Source organism: Hirundo rustica, chromosome 28 (genome assembly GCF_015227805.2).
Source record: "Hirundo rustica isolate bHirRus1 chromosome 28, bHirRus1.pri.v3, whole genome shotgun sequence".
NCBI lineage: Eukaryota > Metazoa > Chordata > Aves > Passeriformes > Hirundinidae > Hirundo > Hirundo rustica.
The window spans coordinates 1,247,791-1,267,265 of NC_053477.1; the positions used below are offsets into that span (position 1 = coordinate 1,247,791).

The 19,475-nt window shown below is 55.4% G+C and overlaps 2 protein-coding genes across 5 annotated transcripts; one reads left to right on the forward strand and one right to left on the reverse strand.

Annotated features, from left to right (window-relative positions):
* Positions 1–4,432: 4,432 nt before the first annotated feature.
* On the reverse strand, positions 4,433–10,021 carry ELMOD3 (ELMO domain containing 3). Of its 4 annotated transcripts, XM_040087878.2 has the most exons (11): positions 9,937–10,021; positions 9,588–9,659; positions 9,235–9,304; positions 8,890–8,952; positions 8,559–8,650; positions 8,312–8,435; positions 7,541–7,663; positions 6,813–6,943; positions 6,215–6,291; positions 6,000–6,127; positions 4,433–5,403 (listed from the first exon to the last, which is right to left on the reverse strand). In XM_040087878.2, exons 2-11 carry the CDS (start codon positions 9,654–9,656, stop codon positions 5,249–5,251), a joined length of 1,032 nt encoding a protein of 343 aa, XP_039943812.1. In that variant the 5' UTR covers positions 9,657–9,659; positions 9,937–10,021; the 3' UTR covers positions 4,433–5,248. The 4 variants fall into 4 exon arrangements, with proteins under 4 accessions (XP_039943812.1, XP_058279715.1, XP_039943813.1 ...); XM_058423732.1 differs by lacking the exon at positions 8,559–8,650 and having other exon boundaries at positions 4,434–5,403; positions 9,574–9,659; positions 9,937–10,017; XM_040087880.2 differs by lacking the exon at positions 8,559–8,650 and having other exon boundaries at positions 4,435–5,403; positions 9,937–10,003.
* Positions 10,022–10,352: 331 nt separating this feature from the next.
* Positions 10,353–16,903, forward strand: RETSAT (retinol saturase). The gene is made up of 11 exons (XM_040087867.2): positions 10,353–10,846; positions 11,164–11,346; positions 11,908–12,152; positions 12,663–12,864; positions 13,337–13,534; positions 13,617–13,736; positions 14,289–14,427; positions 14,576–14,685; positions 14,959–15,125; positions 15,514–15,673; positions 16,068–16,903. The coding sequence occupies exons 1-11, from the start codon at positions 10,663–10,665 to the stop codon at positions 16,211–16,213; spliced, it is 1,854 nt and encodes a 617-aa protein (XP_039943801.1). The 5' UTR covers positions 10,353–10,662; the 3' UTR covers positions 16,214–16,903.
* The last annotated feature ends 2,572 nt before the right edge of the window (positions 16,904–19,475 follow it).

A 19,475-nucleotide genomic window follows, 5' to 3' on the forward strand; every position in this document is an offset into this window, starting at 1 on the left:
AGGAGAGAAACACTAACCGAGGGGGTCCCACTAAGATGAAAGTAGCCTCAGCCTCCCATGACCAAGCTGCCAGGTATTACAGAAGTGAGGATGATATGTCAGATCCCTGTGAAGCAAACTCTATCATGTATGGCCAGGAAGGGAATAATGACTGGTGCTAGAGGGGCCCTGCCTCTAGCCAGGAGAGGCATGGGAAAACTAAGTCTTTTGGACTGTATGGATCCGATGGCCTGGCACATCAGAGCCACAGAAATATGAAGCTTTGGTTGATACTGGTTTGCAATGTACCCTGATGCCATCAGGACATGTGGGGATAGAACCTATTTCCATTGCTGGGGTGACGGGGGGATCACAGGAATTGACTCTGTTGGAAGCCGAGGTGAGCCCGACCAGGAAGGAGTGGCAGAAACCTCCAATTGTGACTGGCTCAGGGGCCCTGTGTATTTTGGGCATAGACTTCCTCCAGAATGGCTACTACAAAGACCTCAGGACTCAGGTGGGCGTTTGGAATAGCTGCTGTGGAGGTAGAGGGCCTTAAGAAATTGAATAGCTTGCCTGGACTGTCAGAGACCTCATCTGCAGTAGGACTCCTAAAGGTAGAAGAGCAACGAGTTCCAGTTGCTACCTCGACGGTGCACCGCCGACAGTATCGGACAAATCGAGATGCCGTGATCCCCATCCACAAGATGATTCGGGAGCTGGAGAGCCAAGGGGTGGTCAGCAAAACCCACTCACCCTTCAACAGCCCCATCTGGCCTGTGCGCAAGCCTGACGGAGAATGGAGATTGACTGTGGACTATCGTGCCTTGAAAGAAGTGACTCCACCTTTGAGCGCTGCTGTGCCGGACATGCTGGAACTCCAGTACGAGCTGGAGTCCAAGGCAGCAAAATGGTACGCCACAATTGACATTGCTAATGCCTTTTTCTCCATTCCTCTGGCTGCAGAATGCAGGCCTCAGTTTGCTTTCACCTGGAGGGGCGTGCAGTACACCTGGAACCGACTGCCCCAGGGGTGGAAACACAGCCCCACCATCTGCCATGGACTGATCCAGGCTGCACTGGAAAAGGGTGAGGCTCCGGAGCACCTACAGTATATCGATGACATCATTGTGTGGGGGAACACGGCAATGGAAGTGTTTGAGAAAGGAGAGAAGATCATCTACATTCTCCTGAAAGCTGGTTTTGCCATCAAACAGAGCAAGGTCAAGGGACCTGCCCGAGAGATCCAGTTCCTGGGAGTAAAGTGGCAGGATGGATGGCATCAGATTCCCACTGAGGTCATCAATAAGATCACTGTGATGTCTCCACCAACCAGCAAAAAGGAGACACAAGCTTTCCTAGGCACCATAGGATTCTGGAGGATGCACATTCCTGAGTACAGCCAGATTGTGAGCCCTCTCTACCTGGTCACCCGCAAGAAGAACGATTTCCACTGGGGCCCTGAACAGCAACAAGTCTTTGCCCAGATCAAGCAGGAGATTGCTCATGCAGTGGCCCTTGGCCCAGTCAGGATGGGACCAGAGGTGAAGAACGTGCTCTACTCTGCAGCCGGGAACAATGGCCTGTCCTAGAGCCTTTGGCAGAAGGTGCCTGGGGAGACTCGGGGCCAACCACTGGGATTCTGGAGCCGAAGCTACAGAGGATCCGAAACCAACTACACTCCAACAGAGAAGTAAATCTTGGCCGCCTATGAAGGAGTTCAAGCTGCCTCAGAGGTCATTGGCACAGAAGCACAACTCCTGCTGGCACCTCCAGTACCGGTGCTGGGGTGGATGTTTAAAGGAAAGGTTCCCTCCATCCATCATGGCTCCGATGCCACATGGAGCAAATGGATTGCCCTCATCACTCAGTGTGCCTGCACTGGAAACCCGAATCGCCCTGGGATTTTGGAGATAATTACAAACTGGCCGGAAGGTGAAAACTTTGGTCTCACGGATGAAGAGGAGCAGGAACAAGTGACACGTGCTGAAGAAGCTCCACTGTACAACAAACTACCAGCAGAAGAAACGTGCTATGATCTTTTCACTTACAGCTCCTATTGCATTGTAGGGATGAACCGGAAGTGGAAAGCAGCTGTATGGAGCCCCACACGACAGGTTGCACAAGCCACTGAAGGAGAAGATGGGTCAAGCCAACTTGCTGAACTCAAAGCTGTTCAACTGGCCCTGGACATTGCTGAAAGAGAGAAGTGGCCAAAGCTCTACCTCTACACTGATTCGTGGATGGTGGCCAATGCTCTGTGGGGCTGGCTGGACAGGTGGAAAAAGGCCAACTGGCAGCCTAGGGGAAAGCCAATCTGGGCTGCAGATGAGTGGAAGGACATTGCCACTCGGGTAGAGAAGCTACCTGTCAGAGTCCGCCATGTAGATGCCCATGTCCCCAAGAGCCGGGCTAATGAGGAGCACCGAAACAACGAGCAGGTAGATCAAGCTGCAAAGATAGAGGTGTCAAAGATAGACTTAGATTGCAACACAAGGGAGAGTTGTTCCTAGCTCAATGGGCCCATGATGCCTCAGGTCATCAGGGCAGAGATGTCACCTACAAGTGGGCATGAGACCGAGGGGTGGATCTAACCATAGACAGTATTTCTCAGGTTATCCATGACTGTGAGACGTGTGCTGCAATCAAGCAGGCCAAGCGGGTGAAGCCGCTATGGTATGGTGGGCGATGGTCCAAGTATAAGTACAGGGAAGCCTGGCAGATTGACTACATCACCCTTCCCCAAACCCGCCAAGGCAAGTGCTATGTGCTCACAACGGTGGAAGCCACCGCTGGATGGTTGGAGACCCTGTGCGTCACACTACTGCTCGGAACATCAACCTGGGACTTGAAAAGCAAATCCTGTGGAGACATGGCACCCCAGAGAGAATCGAGTCAGACAGTGGGACCCATTCCAAGAACAGCCTTATAAACACCTGGGCTAGGGAACATGGCATTGAGTGGGTGTACCATATTCCTTATCATGCGCCAGCAGCTGGGAAAGTTAAGCGATGCAATGGCCTGCTTAAAACCACCTTAAAGGCACTGGGTGGGGGGACTTTCAAGAACTGAGAGATTAATTTAGCAAAGGCCACCTGGTTAGTGGACACTCGAGGTTCCACCAACCGAGCAGGCCCTGCCCAATCTGAGCCCCTGAGAACAAGAGATGGATGATAAGGTTCCAGTGGTACACATGAGAGGTTTGTTGGGAAAAACTGTTTGGATTAATTCTGCCTCCAGCAAAGACAATCCCACCCGTGGGGTTGTTTTTGTTTAGGAACCTGGCTGCACATGGGGGGTGATGCAAAAGGATGGAGAGACCCGCTGCATCCCTCAAGGGGACCTTGTTTTAGGGTGAACACTGTGACTGTGTCTGTATCCATATCCACATGTATATATGTATATAGTTTAAAGTTTTAAATTCATTATAAGGTGTTGATATGGGGAAAGAATTCGGGGTGGATAATGTTGGGGATTAGATTTGTTCCTTCTTAAGGAATTTCCCCCCATAAGTTGCTAAGAAACAAAGTGCTGGTACTTAGGCAGTACTTGACCAACACAAAGGAGGGGGAAGATCACGCGAGTTTTGGGGCAGGAAAAGGACAGGGCTGGGGGAGCTGGGTGTGCTCTTTGCTCTGGGCATCGGAGAGGACGCCAGACTGTTCTTTGCTGCGGGAGAAGTCCACTGCCAACAGAAAGTCTGGTCCTGGGAGATCTACCATCATCTATCTGCTCGTGTGCCCAGGCATTCTGAGCTTCTTCGCCTGCCCTGCTGGAGCTGGGCCAGCCCTGCCCGGGACTCGCGGCTTCTTCAGCGCTGCTCTTTGTTTTCTTTTTGCTACGCTGTAGCCCCGCAGCCCCCTGCCTGCCGGGACAGCCCCCTGCCTGCTGGGGACCCTCCTCACCATTCCAGCCACCAGCCCGGGAGTTTCCACCGTTCCAGCTTGCTGCTCTCGGAGCCCCAAGGGATCAGACTGCCCTGGGCTTTGTGAAACAAAGCCCCTCGAGGTTCCTGGTTCTGTTTATTATTAATGCTATAGTTGTTGTTGTTTGTTTGTCCTGTTATACTTACTAGTAAAGAACTGTTATTCCTTTCCCCATAGCTCTGACTGAAAAGCCTCTTTAATTTTGTAAATTATAATAACTTGGAGGGAAGGGATTGGAATTCCCCATTCCTAGAGAGGTCCTGCCCATCCCTAGCAAACACCTGTCTGAAACCAAGACACCCAGAAACCACTCCCAAGTGTCTTCCCACAGGTGCAAGACTCCCCCGACCTCCCCAGCAGGTGACACCTCCGCCTCTTCCCCTCATCCCTCCCTGGCCCCTGCATCCCACCTGCACTTTCCCCCCACCTTCCTGGCACCCCCATCCCCACCCCACATCTTTGTTCCCCCAAAACACCTGAAACGGATATTCCCTTCATTTCCCACAACAATTCAAGACTGGAAGACCAAACCCCAACTCCAGGCTCCTCTTTCTCCATTTATTTTTTTTTTTTTCCCATCCAGGAGCATTCCTAGCCCCCAGGAATCACTTCCCTCTCAGGGGGGCTGGGGCCAAAATGCTCCATTCTCCCCCAGGCTCTCACTCCTCTCCTCCAAACCCCTCATTTCTCTCCAGATTTGGGCTTTGGGGACTGCTTTTCTCCATTTTTAGAGGCCATTCCCAAGCACTATCCCTGAACTACTCCCAGAGGAGCAGCTTCCCCTCCTCCTTGGAGCTCTCAACCCTCATTTCTCTCCTCCACAGCACCTTTTTCACTCCAAAGTGGACTCTGGGCACCCCCAGTTTGCCTTCCCCCAGATACAAAGTCCAGTGTCAAATCCAAAACTCTTTTCCACCAGACCCCTCGTCTCCCCCTTTAATAACTTTTTTGGGTGCTGACACCCCACAGTGGCCCTGGGGGGCCTGCCACAGCCCAAAGTGGGGGGGTTACCCATTCCAGGCGTGGCTGGGATGGGATCCAGGAACCCAGCACCACCTTTCAGCTCCACCTGGGAAGGCTAAGAACCCAGGTAGGACCCTGGATTTGGGATGGAGAGAGGGACTATCCCAGTGCCAGACTGGGTGGCTCATGGAATCCCCTGCTCCACTACCTCTTCTTCCTTTGCTCCCAGAGAGTTCCAGCTGGAGCAGGCAAAATCCTGGCTTTGTGACTTCTCCCAGCCCTTCCTGAGCCCCCAAACCAGGGGGAACACCAGTGTGTCTCCCTCCAAGGGCTGATCCACCAGAATTCCCTAGGCAGCATCCCACCCCGTGTCAGGTAAGTTAGGAATCTCCCTCCAGCTCCACTCCAGGGTCACAAATGCTGGTGAAGTGGATCTGGGAGGAGGGAGAGGAGGGAGGCTGAAGGCCACGGCTCAGGTAGGCTTCCAGGGATTTCAGCAGCTGCCTCGGCTTCTTTTTGGCGGATAATTCCAGCTCTGGAAAGGTCAGAGGGGGAAAAAGGTTGAGGGGAGCAGGACCTGGATGGTGTCAAGTGTCCAATACATCCAGTATCTCAACATTTTCACTTGGGAATGGGCATGCTCATGCTTTCCTTGGGTTGAGGAAGCACAGGAAGCTCAATGCCAGCCTGAGCAGCCTGAGATTGGAATGCAGGGAAGATGAGGCAAAGCTAGAGCCCAGCAGTGCCAGCTGGATCCTGATTTCTGAGGGAAACATTAATCCCACTGATAGCAATCCCCTCTGGAATAATTCATGGACAGGGGTTAAGCTGTAGCCCCCTCTGAGCCTGGGGAGCAAGGAATGTCCCCACGCGTCACCCACCTCAAGCCACCCCCTCACAGCATCCATTTGGGGTGGTAAATGTGAGGAAAAACAGCCCTTGAAGCACTGGGGTAGGGAAAAAATGTGGGAAAAGCTCGGCGTGAGGATTAAACTGGGAACATTTGGATTTCTTGGGCATTACAACTTGGGCTGGGATGTGCTGAGAACACAGCGGGGAGTGTTTTGAAGTTGTTGTCCTGAGGTTGTCCCCCCAAAGAAAGTTGGGAAAGAAAAACCCAGGAAGACAAACCCTTGAGGAAGAAGCCAGCGTCAGCGATGGTCCCGTGCTGCCGCTTCCAGAGGCGGGAGAGCCGCAGGAAGGCAGCGGCGTACAGGTCATTCAGCACCCCGATCACCTGCTGCCGCCGGTTGCACTCCCTGGAAAGGGGAGAGGGCTCAGCCACGGTCTGGGAATGGGAAAGGACCCAGGATGCAGCTTGAGACTCCAAAACCAATCCCCCTCACCGGCAGAGCCGCTCCTCCTGCAGCGCCTGGATGACAATCCGGGTGATGTTCACAGACATGATGCAGAAGGGAAAATTCTGGAAAACAACCAGAATTGCAGCATTATGGAAGCTCAGTTAGAAAACCCTCCTCCCTTCTGGCACCTTCAGCCCTTTGACACCGCATCCATGCATCCACAAAACCATGGGATGGATCCATGGGATCCACACACTGGGATAACAGCCCTTCAAATCCAGGCTTGGATGGATGCTGAGGGTTGAGCCGATCTTGTACCTATGCTTAAACCCAGACTAAAATGTGGAATTTAGGAAGACAGGCTCCACTCACTCCCATTTTCCTGTTGCCCAGCTCTCCAGCCTGTTTATCCTACTCCTAGCCAGTATCAAATCTCTAAAATCCCATTCCCAGCATGAATACCGCACTTTGAGCTCTGCTGCAGCCTGGATCGGGGCTCTTGAGCACCACCTTCTCTCACACGCACGAGGTGGTTCAGCATCCCAAAAAAAGCTCAGAAGAGAAGGTTTTTGTTCTTCCCTTTTCCAGAGCATTGAGATTTCCAAGGGAGACCCCCTGGCAGGGAGGAGGGGGGAGGTCGTGCCTGGGTTTCATGCTGGGAGAGCCGGAAAATCTCTCGTGCCAGTGGCAGCGTCCGAGAATCCAGGACAAAGAACAGGATCTGCATCAGCCCCAGCATTCCTGTCCCACGCAGGTCAGTCCCAGGATCCACACCTGGGAAGGTGAGCGATAGCGTGGAGTCACTCCCTGTCACCTTCCCACTTCCATGGGCTGTTTCCCCTGTATTCCCTGTCGCTGCACTTCCAGAGTCCAAGAATCCTGAGTATTCTCTTTCCTGAGGGAAAGCTTTTCAGGCAAGTTCCCTAATGGGGCCATCACCGTGCCCATCTGAACATTAACCAGCCCTGCTCCACCCCACCACTCCCATTCCCACACTTTTCCAGGAATTAACAGCTTTTTTATGGATATGGTACTGGGATGACACAGCCAACCAGTCCAGATGTTGTACTGGGGTCAGTTTGATTTAATCCTTCTATGGATAAAGGGATTGAGAGTGCCCTTGGGAATTTTGTAGGGATATGGAGAGGAGTGGGAGGATTGGGATGATCAAAATATGGAATCAGTTTTGGGGTCCAAGAAGGACATTCAGGTGCTGGAGCATGTCCAAGGGAGGACATGGGAGTTGGGTCTGGAGCACAGGGAGTGGCTCAGGGAGCTAGGACAGAACAGAGTCGCTCCAGGGAAGGTTTGAATGGATTTTGGGAATGGGCCTGGGCTTCTCCCCAGGAAGAGGGTTGGTCCCTCTCCTACCCTGGAAGCCCAGCTCCTCCCAGTGTGCTCCGTAGCGCGGGCAGCCCAGCCTGGAGCGTGTCAGCTGCTGGTAGATGGTCTGCAGGATCCGCATGTGCACCCACTCTGAGTCATCCAGGGCACCTGCAGGGAGGGAGCCAACACCCAGCTGGCTGAAAAGACTCTTGGGATCTAAAAAAAAAACCCTCAATGCTCCACGAACTCCCCTTGGTCCCCAAAAACATTCCTTGGCACCTAAAAACACAACTGCACATCCTCAAAAAAACCCTGTCACCCAAAAACGCCCCTTGGCACCAAAAACCCTCAGCAGCCAAACTCATGCCCTGAAAATATACTTCCCATGGCACACTAAAAATCCCCCCGGTTTCTCAAAAACACCTCTCGGCAACCAAAAGATGCCTCTTGGTAGTCAAAAGACTCCAAAATCACCCCCTCAGCACTCTAAAAAAACCTACAGTGCCAGAAAAAGTCCCTCAGTGCCCACAACCAAACAAACACCCTCCAAAAATGCTTTCACAGCACCTAAAAAACACAGTTTGGCACCTTAAAAACCCCCTTGGTGCCCCGAAAAGGCCACTCAGCCCCCAAACTCACAGGCCCAGGGTTTCCATGTGTGTGCAGCCCCCTCATGCCAAGGGACTGGGTGATTCACATCCCATTTGGCCCTGGACTGAGGGGCAAAGGGGCCATGGAGCCAGAGGGCTCCCACCTGGAGCTGTGTCCATAGGGAGCAGGGATGAGATCCAGCAGGGCACAAAGGGGATCACTCACACTGTGCCATGGCCAGTGCCAGCTCCTGCTCTCTCCAGAGCTGCGGCCGGAGCCGGGGGGCCAAGCAGAGGCAGCGGAGCAGGGCAGCCAGGATTCCCCGACGCCCTGGCACCTGGACCTTGCCCTGCAGGAGAAAAACCCCAAACCCATCAGGGAACGCAGCCAGAGGCAAGGGGAGGGGGCTGGTGCCCCTGAGTCCTACTTCCTACACTCCCTGCAAGGAGCGGGAGCCAGAGCCCAGCCATACCCGGCTCTCGGAGAGCTCGGCACTCTGGAAGTGCTGCAGTGCCTCAGTGAAGGAAATCGGAGGGAAGACCGTGCTTGAGGTGCCCCCCAACCCTGCAGGGAGGCAGGGAGTGGGTCAGAACCCCACTGACCCCGGACTCCCCCCCCTCCCCCCCAAATCATCCTTGATTCCGGGAGAATGAAGCTGTGGGGAACAAGGGAAAAACGGAACCTCCCACCCCTCCACCACAAATAACTCGTCCAGCTTCTCCCCCACCCATCCTGCCCTCCAGGATGCAGCTCCTTCCCCCTTCCTGGACATTTCCAGCTGCCAGGCCCGTTAGTCCCGCTACCTGACTGGATCTCTTCCAGAGCCTCCCATTCCTCCCGGGCCTGGCGCTGCTCCTCGCTGATCCCTGCACAAGGGAAGGGGTACAGGAGTCACATCTGGGTGGCAGACATGGAGTGGGGGTTTTCCTCCCTTCCCCCAACACCTCAGGGCTGTACTTCCTCTTTTGCAAGGAAAATCCCAACTGGAGCCACCCGGGGCTTATCTTGGGTGAATTTGGAGAATAATCTGGGACCAGACGGATTTGACAGACACCCCCCACTTGCTCCCTGGAGTCCCTCTGAGCCCCGCAGGTGACTTTCCCACCAGGAAACACCACGATTGATCCAAGGGAAGCAGGAAAACTCACCAGAGTCTGGGGGCTGCCCCACTCCAAGCACCAGCTCCTGCAGGACATCTTCCTGCCCCACAGCTGGAATCTGAGGGGACCGAGGGAACACGGTGTCACTCCCTGCGACAGACCCTAAACACCAACCAACCCCGAGTTCCAAGCTTTTCCCCAAGAGAACAGCCCCTGTGCTCTGTGGGAAGGCGGCTCAGGCCCCTTCAGGGGAGCCTGTACCCTCAAGATGATTTGATGTGGTTGTAACGGTAGAAATGGAGCAATGAGAGGAAGGGGAGAGCCGGGACTCCTGAGGTGGGGGCCCCGCGGGTGTCGGTTGGGGGCGAGGTCCGGCCGGACACGCACGGGCGGGGACTTGCCGGGGGGACAACGTGCTGCCGCTCCTCCGGCTGCTCCTCCGACCGCTCCGAGCCCCCGACGCCGCTCATGGCCTGCGGGAGAGGAGGGGATCAGGTGGTGGGAGTGGGGGTGTCCCGGTGACTGACATCTCCAGAACCACCCCAGGCCCTCAGGAACCCCTCTGGGTCCCTCAGGTCCCCTATCCTTGAAGAGCCTCCGGCAGCCCTCACCACCCCAGCCCTCAGGAGCCCTTCCCAGGCCTCCTTCAGCCCCTCGGGAATCCCCCAACCCGCTCAGGGTCCCCCTGGTCCCCCAGCAGCCCCCCAACCCCTCAGGAGCCCGTTCCAGCCCACGCTCAGCCCCTCAGACCTCTCTAACGCTTCAGGTTTCCTCAGCCGGAGCCGGCCGCGCTGCACGCCGGGAGCTGTAGTCCGCACCTTCGCCCGCTGGGTAGGAGCGCCGGGACTACAGTTCCCGGCGTGCACCGCGCCATAAGGGGCGGGGCGGGGCTAAGGCCTGGCGGGGCGGAGCCGGAACGTGCGAGGTGCCCGGGGCGGGACTCGGCCCAGTACCGGCGCCCAGTACCAGCTGCCAGTGTCCAGTGCCAGTTCCCAGTCCCACTACCAGTTGTCAGTCATAGCTCCCAGTACGCCAGTACCAGCTCCTATTATGTCAGTGCAAACTCCCTGTGTCGCCAGCCCCCAGTGTCGGCTCTTGGTGCGCAGAGTCAGCTTTCACTGCGCAGTCTCAACTCCCAGTGTCCAGGAGCAGCTCTCGGTGCCCAGCGCCACTCCTCAGTCCCAGCTCCCAGTGCTCAGTCCCAGCTCCCAGTAGGCGACTACCAGCTCCCACTATTGCAGTGCCAGGTCCCAGTCTCAGCGCCCGCCTCCAGCTCCCAGCTCCCAGAATCGCAGTGCCCGCCCCCAGTGCCCAGTCCCAGCTCCCGGTACCAGCCCCTCCCCGCGGCCCTCCCGCTCAGTGCCAGAGCCACCCCTCGTCCCCGCCGTTCCCGTTCTTGCTGTCCTCGCCGGCTCCGCCGCCGTTCCCAGCTCCGCGGGGGAGAGCGGGGCTCCCGCAGCCGGAAAGCGCAGCGCTATGTGGCTGCAGGCGCTACTCTTCCTCGCCCCCCTTCTCCTACTCTTCGTCGTCCTCCTCCCGCTCCTTTCCCTCTTGCTCCCGCGGTTCCCGAGGAGCCGCAACCCCTTCGCCACCGACAGCCGCCGCCCGCCCGCCCCGCTCGTCACCGACAAGGCTGTGCGCAGGACAGTCGTCAAGACAGGTACGGGACCCCTCCGCGGGATTAAACCCCGGGGTGGCATCAACAGCCCGGGGTGGCATCGCACCCCAGGACAGCATTGCATTGCCCTCAGGATGGGATTAATGCACCGGGACAGCATCACCCCCGGGGTGCCGTGGACCCTCGGGGCAGTTTGGATCCCCCAGGGCGGCATCAGCCCCCCAGGGCAGCATCTCCACCTGCGGCAGCATGCATTAACCCCCCAGTATCATCCCCGCGGTGCCACCTGCTCACCGTGGTTTCAGGAGTCCCCGGATGCTGTGGGGTGTCCCCCCGGTGACGTCCCCCTTTCCCCGCAGTGTTCTCGGCAGAGAAGGTGCCCCAGGAGCTCGACGCCATCGTGGTGGGCAGCGGCATCGGTGGCCTGGCGGCTGCGGCGTTGCTAGCCAAGGCTGGCTGGCGCGTGCTGGTGCTGGAGCAGCACGGGAAGTTGGGGGGCTGCTGCCATACCTTCACCGAGAAGGGCTTTGAGTTTGACACTGGTACGATTTGGGGCCCCAAATTCCCCCAGGATCCAAGGGAGGGGCAATGGGATACCCTCAGGGTGGGAATCAGACCCATTGGGGTGAGGACCAGGGCTCCCCAGCACGCACCTTGCGGTAGACAAACCATTTTCCTGCTCTTCACCCCAAAATCCTCTGAGTGTAGGATACCAAATTCCACATATGCAGCCCCTGTGTATTACTAGCGTGGGGGATATCACATCGGGACACATCTTGCTGGCAAACTTCTTGTGGCAAGACAAAGTCCAGCTCTGCATGCCCCCAGATCTCCAGGATTAATTATTTACAGTAGAGATGAATAGCAAAGTGTAAAAAATTTCCAAAATTACCAGCTAAAACACTATGGTCAGTGCCATTCACCCCAGTTGGGAGGTGGGTGTATCCCAGATTTTCCCTTTCCGTTCCACATGGAGCTGATGGGGTAGGGATGGGTAAATAAGAGGTCGGTTTGGTGCTTCCTGGGGTGGGGAAATAAAATCATTAAAAAAGGTGGAAATAAAAGGAAAAAGTGGAAAATAAAGAAAAAAATGTCTATTTTAGGGATCCACTATGTGGGGCAGATGCAGGAGGGCTCGCTGATGCGGTTCCTGCTGGACCAGCTGACAGATGGGCAGCTGGAGTGGGCCCCACTTCCGGCCACCTACGACGCTGTGGTTTTGGGGGACCCCCAGGGTGCTGGCAAGACCTTCCATATCCATTCTGGGAAGAGGGAATATTTCCAGAGGCTGAAGGAGCAGTTCCCTGGGGAGGCGGCAGCCATTGATGAGTTCCAGCGGTTGGTGAAGGTAGAGGCGGATCTGGACGGGATAAAACGAAGTTTGGATCTGGGGAGTCTCACAAAGAGGGGAACTCCCTGGCACCTGGATACTGGGCACCCCCAGGGAATAATGGCATCATCCCAAAAGCATTGGGAAACATGCAAAATCGCCCTTTCTGCCTCAAAAATGCAGCATCACATATGTTTTGGGGGGGATTTCTTTAAGGAATTTCTTTTAAGGAGTTGGGGCAGATTTCTTTAAGGAAGTTTTTTTTGTAGAACCATTTTTTTTAGGGAGCTTTTTGGGGAGTTTTTCGGGAGGACCTTTTTGGAGGAGCTTCAGTGGGGAAGCTTTTTTGGGGAAGCTTTTCTTAAGAGAGGTTTTTGAGGGAAGCTTTTTGAGGGAGCCAGTTTCCCCCTTGCCCATGGCTCCCCAGGATACCTAGCAGTGAATTTAAGGGGAAAAATGCTTTGGCACGTCTTAGGGGCGTGTTTGAACCCCCGTGTCTCTGATGTGAGTCCCAGGCTCTCCCCACAGAGCGCCAGCCGTGGGGTTTTGTTGCTGGGGATACTGAAGATGCTCCCATGGTTCCTGGCTGCGCTCCTGGTCCGCTCCAGGCTGCTCCCACGCCTCTGCTCCTTCTCCTACCTGGCCTCACGCAGCGTCAAGGAGGTGGTGGATGGTCTCACCCCCAACCCGGAGCTCCGGGCTGTCCTCAGCTACATCTTCCCCACTTATGGTAGGTGACCAGGAGGCCTAGGATGATGTTAAACCCTTTAGAAACAGAAAAAAGGTAAGAACCCCCCTTTTTACACGCTTTTGGAAGGTTTGCAGGAATGCTGTGGTGAATGCTTTGTCAGCATCCTTGTCCCCAAGTCCCTGGCAGGTGACGTGTCCCCATTGCTCATCTCCATCTCTTTCCCTATGTGTTCTTCATGGGGTGACATCGTTCCTGTACAAGGGAATGTTCCTGAGCTTCCCCCTTCCTCTATCCCATCGCCTGGGCTTTGCTCACAGCCCCCCATGACTTGGTCAGATTGGTGACCATGGGCTTTGCCATGGGAACACCCACACCAACATCCTCCCTACTCCTCCAGGTTCCTCACCTTCCTCTCAGTGTTGTGTCCAGGGTGTTCCTCATCCTAAAATATTTAGGATAAGCTCCAAACCCATGATTTCTCCAAACCCACCTTGGCTGCCCTTTTTCCCAGGTGTGCTCCCCTCCAAGGCCAGCTTCTCCATGCACAGCATCCTGGTGAATCACTTTCTCTGTGGCGCATGGTACCCCAAGGGTGGGGCTGGGGAAATCGCCTTCCACACCATTCCCGTGATCCGGAAGGCTGGAGGCAACGTGTTTGGGAAGGCGCCGGTGCAGAGGATCCTGCTGGACCCCCAGGGCAGAGCCTGCGGTGAGCCCCAGCCTAGTGCTCCCCAAAGTGGGGTTCTTTTCACCAGCACCTCATTCATCCCCCTCTGGGTTTTCCCTCCCAGGTGTGAGTGTCAAAAAAGGCCAAGATTCGGTGGATATCTTCGCTCCCGTGATCATTTCGGATGCCGGGATCTTCAACACCTATGAGAGGCTGCTGCCGGCAGAGGCACAGGCTCTGCCAGGTACTGCATCAGTGCTGGGCTCTGGCAGGGTTACGGCGTTAATCCCACCCTGAGCCTCATCAGAAAGTGGATTTATCAATTAACATTGGCAAACCCCCTGTCGCTCCTGTGCCATGGCCCTCAAAACCCAGCCCTGGCCACTCATTTCTAAATGGGGGTTTTATTAAGCTTAAATTAATTGGCCCAAATTGGCTGTAGTTTGCAAAGTCCTGTGAGGGGTGCCCGGGGCACCCTGGTGTGAGGATTCCTTTAAAAATACAGTGCAGGGCCCCAAAATTTGTGGAAGTTGATGGAATGTCCACTTAAAGTTTGATTGCCAGAAAATCTTCTGGAAGGGGCAAGGATGGGAGGAGTGGTTGGGTGGAAGGGGACAGAGGTGCTTGGGAAGGGTCACAGCTGGGTGGAAGGGGGATGATTGTGTGGGTGGTAAGGGTCAGGGTTTGGTGGGAAAGGACCAGGATTGGAGAAACCACTTCTTTGTAGCTGAGGATCCTAGAAAAGCCTGATTCCCCCCAGAACAGACGAATTCCCCTTTTTCTGTTCGTATTGCAGCGATCCAGTCCCAGCTCCACATGGTAACCCACGGTGAGGGGGGTTTCACCGTCTTCGTCGGCCTCAGCGGCTCAAGGGAAGAGTTGGGGCTCGAACCCATCAACTACTTCATGTACCCAGGGAACGACCTGGATGGAATGTAGGTTTGGCTTCACCTTAGATGTGCTTCGTTGAGCATAAGGAGATGAATTCCTGGGCAGTGACTCAGAAAATGGGGATTTGGCTGTAAGGAGAATTCAGGGGAAGGTGTGCACTGAACCCCAGCTCAGCCCTTCTCCCTAATGCAGGATGAAGCGGTACCTGGCATTGTCCAGAGAAGAAGCTGCCAACAACATCCCTGTCCTCTTTGTCACCTCGCCATCAGCCAAAGACCCCACCTGGGAAATGAGGCACCCAGGTAAGGCTGACATCCAGCCACAAATGCTTGTAGGTGCTTCAAAATTCTTGTGGAGGTTTGGTGATCCCACACAAGGAGTTTCTACTCAGCTATCCATGATTAAAGCTGCTGAGCACAGGGCTCATGGAGTGCAGTCTCTGCGATACCTGGCTGGAGGACACGGAACCCCAAAGATCTGGGGACATTCCCCTGTTTGGGGAGGGTTTGGGGCAGTGACAGGGTGGGATGAGGGTGGGCAGAGGAACAAGCACCCCAGCCTTTGTCCTTCTGCAGGTAAATCTACGCTGGCCATCGTCACCTTTGCCAGGTATGAGTGGTTCGAGGAGTGGAAGGACAAGCAGGTCCACAAGCGGGGGGATGACTATGAGGACCTGAAGAAGACTTTTGTGGATGCCATCATGCAGACTGTCTTCAAGCTCTATCCTCGCATTGAGGGCCGGGTGAGAAAACATGGGTTTAGGGGTCCTAAACTTGAGGTTCAGGGGTCCTCCAGCTCCTCTCTGGAGCCTCTACCTACCCAATGACTATGGAGTCATGGAATGGTTTGGGTTGGAAAAGACCTTAAAGCTCATCCAGTTCCACCTTGTCATGAGCAGAGACACCTTCCACTAGACCAGGTTGCTCCAAGCCCCATCCAGCCTGGGCAGACCTGGATGACCATCCCAGGATGATTGTCCAGAATCATCCTGGGACGAAACCTGGCCAGAACCACCATCCCAGGGTCTGCAAGGAATCCTGTCCCAGCCCATACGTCCCCCAGCCAGGCTCCTGCAATAGTCCCCCCATCCTGCTGCCCCTGCAGACCAGCCTGTCACTGTCCCCCTGCAGATCGAGTACCTCTCAGGTGGGACTCCCCTCACCAACCAGCACTACCTCGCCAGCCCCCACGGGGAGTTCTACGGCGCCGACCATGGCATCTCCCGCCTGCAGGCTGAAACCATTGCCACCCTGCGGGCACAGACAGCTGTGCCCAACCTCTACCTAACAGGTGACAGGGCCACCAGCGTCCTCAGATGAGGACAGCTCTGGGGGAGCGGGATGTGGGGAGAGAAAATCTTCATTCCTGAAATGGAATAAAGGGAAGAGCTATTGTGGGGCAGTGGAATAATGGCTGAGAAAGGAGAGTTCCATGGTCCCAAGGGGAGGAGGAAGGGGTTGTGCTCCTCTAGCCCAATGCACGATGAGGCAGGATGAGGCCCTTTCCCTGCCAGAGACAAAGTCAGACAGGGAGAGCGTTATGGGTTCAGACCCCAAGGATGGTGTGGGGGCAGCTGGAAGGTGGGGAAGGTGATTCCCAAACCACCCCTGATGGTTGGCTGGGATGGAATGGGGAGTGAGGGCTGCTCACAGGGGGAACCACATCTGCTTCTCCCTCCTTTCAGGGCAGGATTTGTGCCTAGAGGGTTTCATGGGAGCCCTGCAAGGAGCCATCATCTGCGCCAGCACCATCCTCAAGCGCAACCTCTATGTGGATTTGGCATGGCTGAAGATGCGCTTGCAGGCCACCAGCGCCAAGAAGGGAGACTAAAGCCTGCCATCCCACCAGTAGGGATCCCTGCTCCCCACCACATCATGCCCACCTCCCTCTCAGCTGTCACGCGCCTGTAGCAGATCCGTCTCTATGCAAAGCCGAGGGATTTCAGTCCTGGAAGATGCTGCTCCCATTCCCAGACAGATTGTGTTGGACCCCACCCCCATCAAAGAAATGCATCCCCTTCCACCATCATGTCCAGTGCTGGTCCCTGGCCATGAAGGGAGGCCCCAAGAGCTGTCATGGCCAGGAGAGAAGTCAAGATAACCCCAAAACAGGTGGCACCGGCAGGTACCAGCATGGCCCAGCAGCTCCCACAGTGCCAGAAGCACGCGTGGCTGCTTCATCCCACCAGGATCACTGACCTCCACCTGCAGCCCCCAGCAAAAGCCCATCTCCACCTGCAGCCCCAGAGCTGTCCAAGAGCAGCAGCACTTGCGGGCTGTCCAGTGCTTCCAGAGTCATTCCTGGGAGCAACAGGACCCCAGGCCCCCAGTATTCCAAATGTTTGGGTGCTGCTCTCTCCCCATTGCCCCAAGGCATCATTGGCACAAGCACACACTCCTTTAGCACCAACAAAGTTCTTCTGTCTGCTGGTAAAAACTTGGGAACAGAACCAAAGTCTTCTCCAGATGGGAAGGGGAGCATGTAAGACTGGAAGTAATAAAATAGTGATAATAATCCTGGAATTTGTGCCTCGTGATGGGTCAGTGGGGCTGGGGGTTGTGAGGGAGAAAAGAAGGGGAAAGGAAAGCAGAGTGGAAAGTGGAACAGGAAGGGAAAGGGGAAGGGAAAGCCCCGACATTCTGAACGTGTTGCTGAGGGTTTGTCCTGCACCAGCCAAGTTCTGGGGAGGAATAATGGCAGAACAGCTATAAATTGGGAACTCGAGGAAAACCAGCTGGCCAATGTGGATTTATCTCTCACTTCCCTGGAGCTGAGAGCCATGGGAAGAAGGAATTTCCTGGTACTGGGGGGTAATGCTGTGAGCATGGTGAGTCCTTTGTGAGCATTGGAGCACCTTGGGCTCTGGCACAAAGCCCACGAAACTGACACAGATTTTCCAGATATGATCACAGGAAGAGTGCCCAGTGCTCAGAAAAACCCCCGAAACATCTTTGTCCAGGTAAGGCAGCTGCTGGATGAGAATTTCCCCACTTTTTGCTAGGTTTGGGTAGAATTGGACTGGCACAGCATGAGGCTTTGAACTGCTGCCAGTATAAATCTGGTTTAATTGCTGGTTTTGGTCCCTCCTTGATCCCTTCCTCATTCCCCAGCTTCCCACCACAGCCCTCCATCTGAATTCTTTTATGCTTCATGCCTCTTTTTTGATGCTTTCACTGATCTTGAGGTCTCCTTGCTCCCTGCAGCCCTCCTCGCAGCCTCCCACAATCCCTACAGGTACCTTGAGGGTACAGCCTCAGTTACCCGCAGTGCCCCCCTTTCTCCCAGTGGTTTGTACCCTTTGGACTACTGGGGCTGAAATCACACCGTGTGCCATGACACAGGACATCACTGGGAGCAAAAACTCCTCCCAGATACCAACTGGATGTAGATGAATTCATAAAAGTTGACTTGAAATCTCATCACAGTGACGTTTAGGGACAGCAACCCCCAAGGGCAGGGCTGGGAAAAGCCCAGCTGTGAGCTGCTGATGTAGTAGGAGAAAAATAAACCCCAGTGCAAGTTCCTAAGCAGGGAGCAGTGTGAGCAAGCAGGGAATAGTGTGACAGTGCTGGAAAGAAGCCCTGGAAAGAGGCTTAAAGGCTGATCTGGCAAAGAGGATTAGAACACTGAGCAAAAGATAACTCAGTGATGGGATGGAATTTGAAGAGAATGTGAGCTCTGCAAAGAGGGATCACCCAGAGTCAACCCCTTGGGGAATCAACGCTGGAGTGCCCTGGGGGGCACAGCAGTGACCTGGGGAGCCTGGTCTTGGCACCTCCAGCAGTTGCAGCCTCGGTGAGACCTCACCTGGGGCTCTTACAGCTCTGGGTCCAACACCAGAGGGATGTGGAGCTTCGGGAGTGAGTCCAGAGGAGGCCATGGAGCTGCTCCAAAGCCTAGAGCCCCTCTGCTCTGGAGCCAGGGAGAGCTGGGGGTGCTCACCTGGAGAAGAAAAGGCTCTGGGAAGACCTCAGAGCCCCTTGCAGGGCCTAAAGGGGCTCCAGGAGAGCTGGAGAGGGACTGGGAACAAGGGCTAGAGGGACAGGACACAGGCAATGGCTTCCACTGCCAGAGGGCAGGGATAGATGGGATATTGGGAAGGAATTGTTCCCTGGCAGGGTGGGCAGGCCCTGGCACAGGGTGCCCAGAGCAGCTGTGGCTGTCCCTGGACCCCTGGCAGTGTCCAAGGCCAGGTTGGACACGGGCTTGGAGCGGCCTGGGACAGTGGAAGGTGTCCCTGCCATGGCAGGGGTGGGATTGGGTGGTCTGTAAGGCCTCTCCCAAGCCATGGATTCTTGTTTGGGGTTAGAGGCCCACACGGCCCCCAGAGAGCAGAACTGGGGGAGTTCAAAGTAGCCACACACTGCTCAGGGGGGAGATTCAACCAGGGCTGGGTGTGGAGTTTGACAGTGCAGACCTGGAGGCTGATCCAGGTGGAATCTCTGACAACCTTCGATCCCTCCCTGGACCACAGAGGTGTTCACCTGCAGCCAGGTAAGGGAGAGCCCCTAACACACCAGTATCAGCCTGAAATTTCCTTTTGCCAAAAAACTAGGGCAAAGCAGGGCCAGGACACAGCCACTGTTCCTGTCCTTCCTTTCACCCTGAAGGCTGTGCATCCTTTCCCAGCCCCTGCGGATCCACGTTCCTGCAGGGTCCTGGACGGTGGGGACCAAGGCCCTGCCTCACTCCCAACCTGCTGGAGACATCTGTTCTCCTCAGGACAGAGGAGTTCTGAGCGGGAAAACCCAAGGGGTGACCAGCAGCTTTTTCCCTGTCATACATGGAGAGAAAGGGAGAAGCTACAGGAAAACCAACCAAAAATTCTTTTGGGAAAGTGAGCAGCTCAGCCTGGAGGCACCAGAGCTGTTGGGCAGAGGTTTTTTTCTCAGGGACCTTTTCCCAGGGATCCTCTGCAGAGCAGAAACATCTGATTTAGGCACAGAACAGTGCAGTGACACCCAACCTTCCCCCCCAGCAGCATCCCCATGGCTCCCACAGCTCTGAGGAGACCCAAACCCGCCTCTCCTCCTGCTTTTCTCTCCCCAAAGAGCTCCAACCTTGCAAATGCCAGCTTGGTCATTTTGGTGGT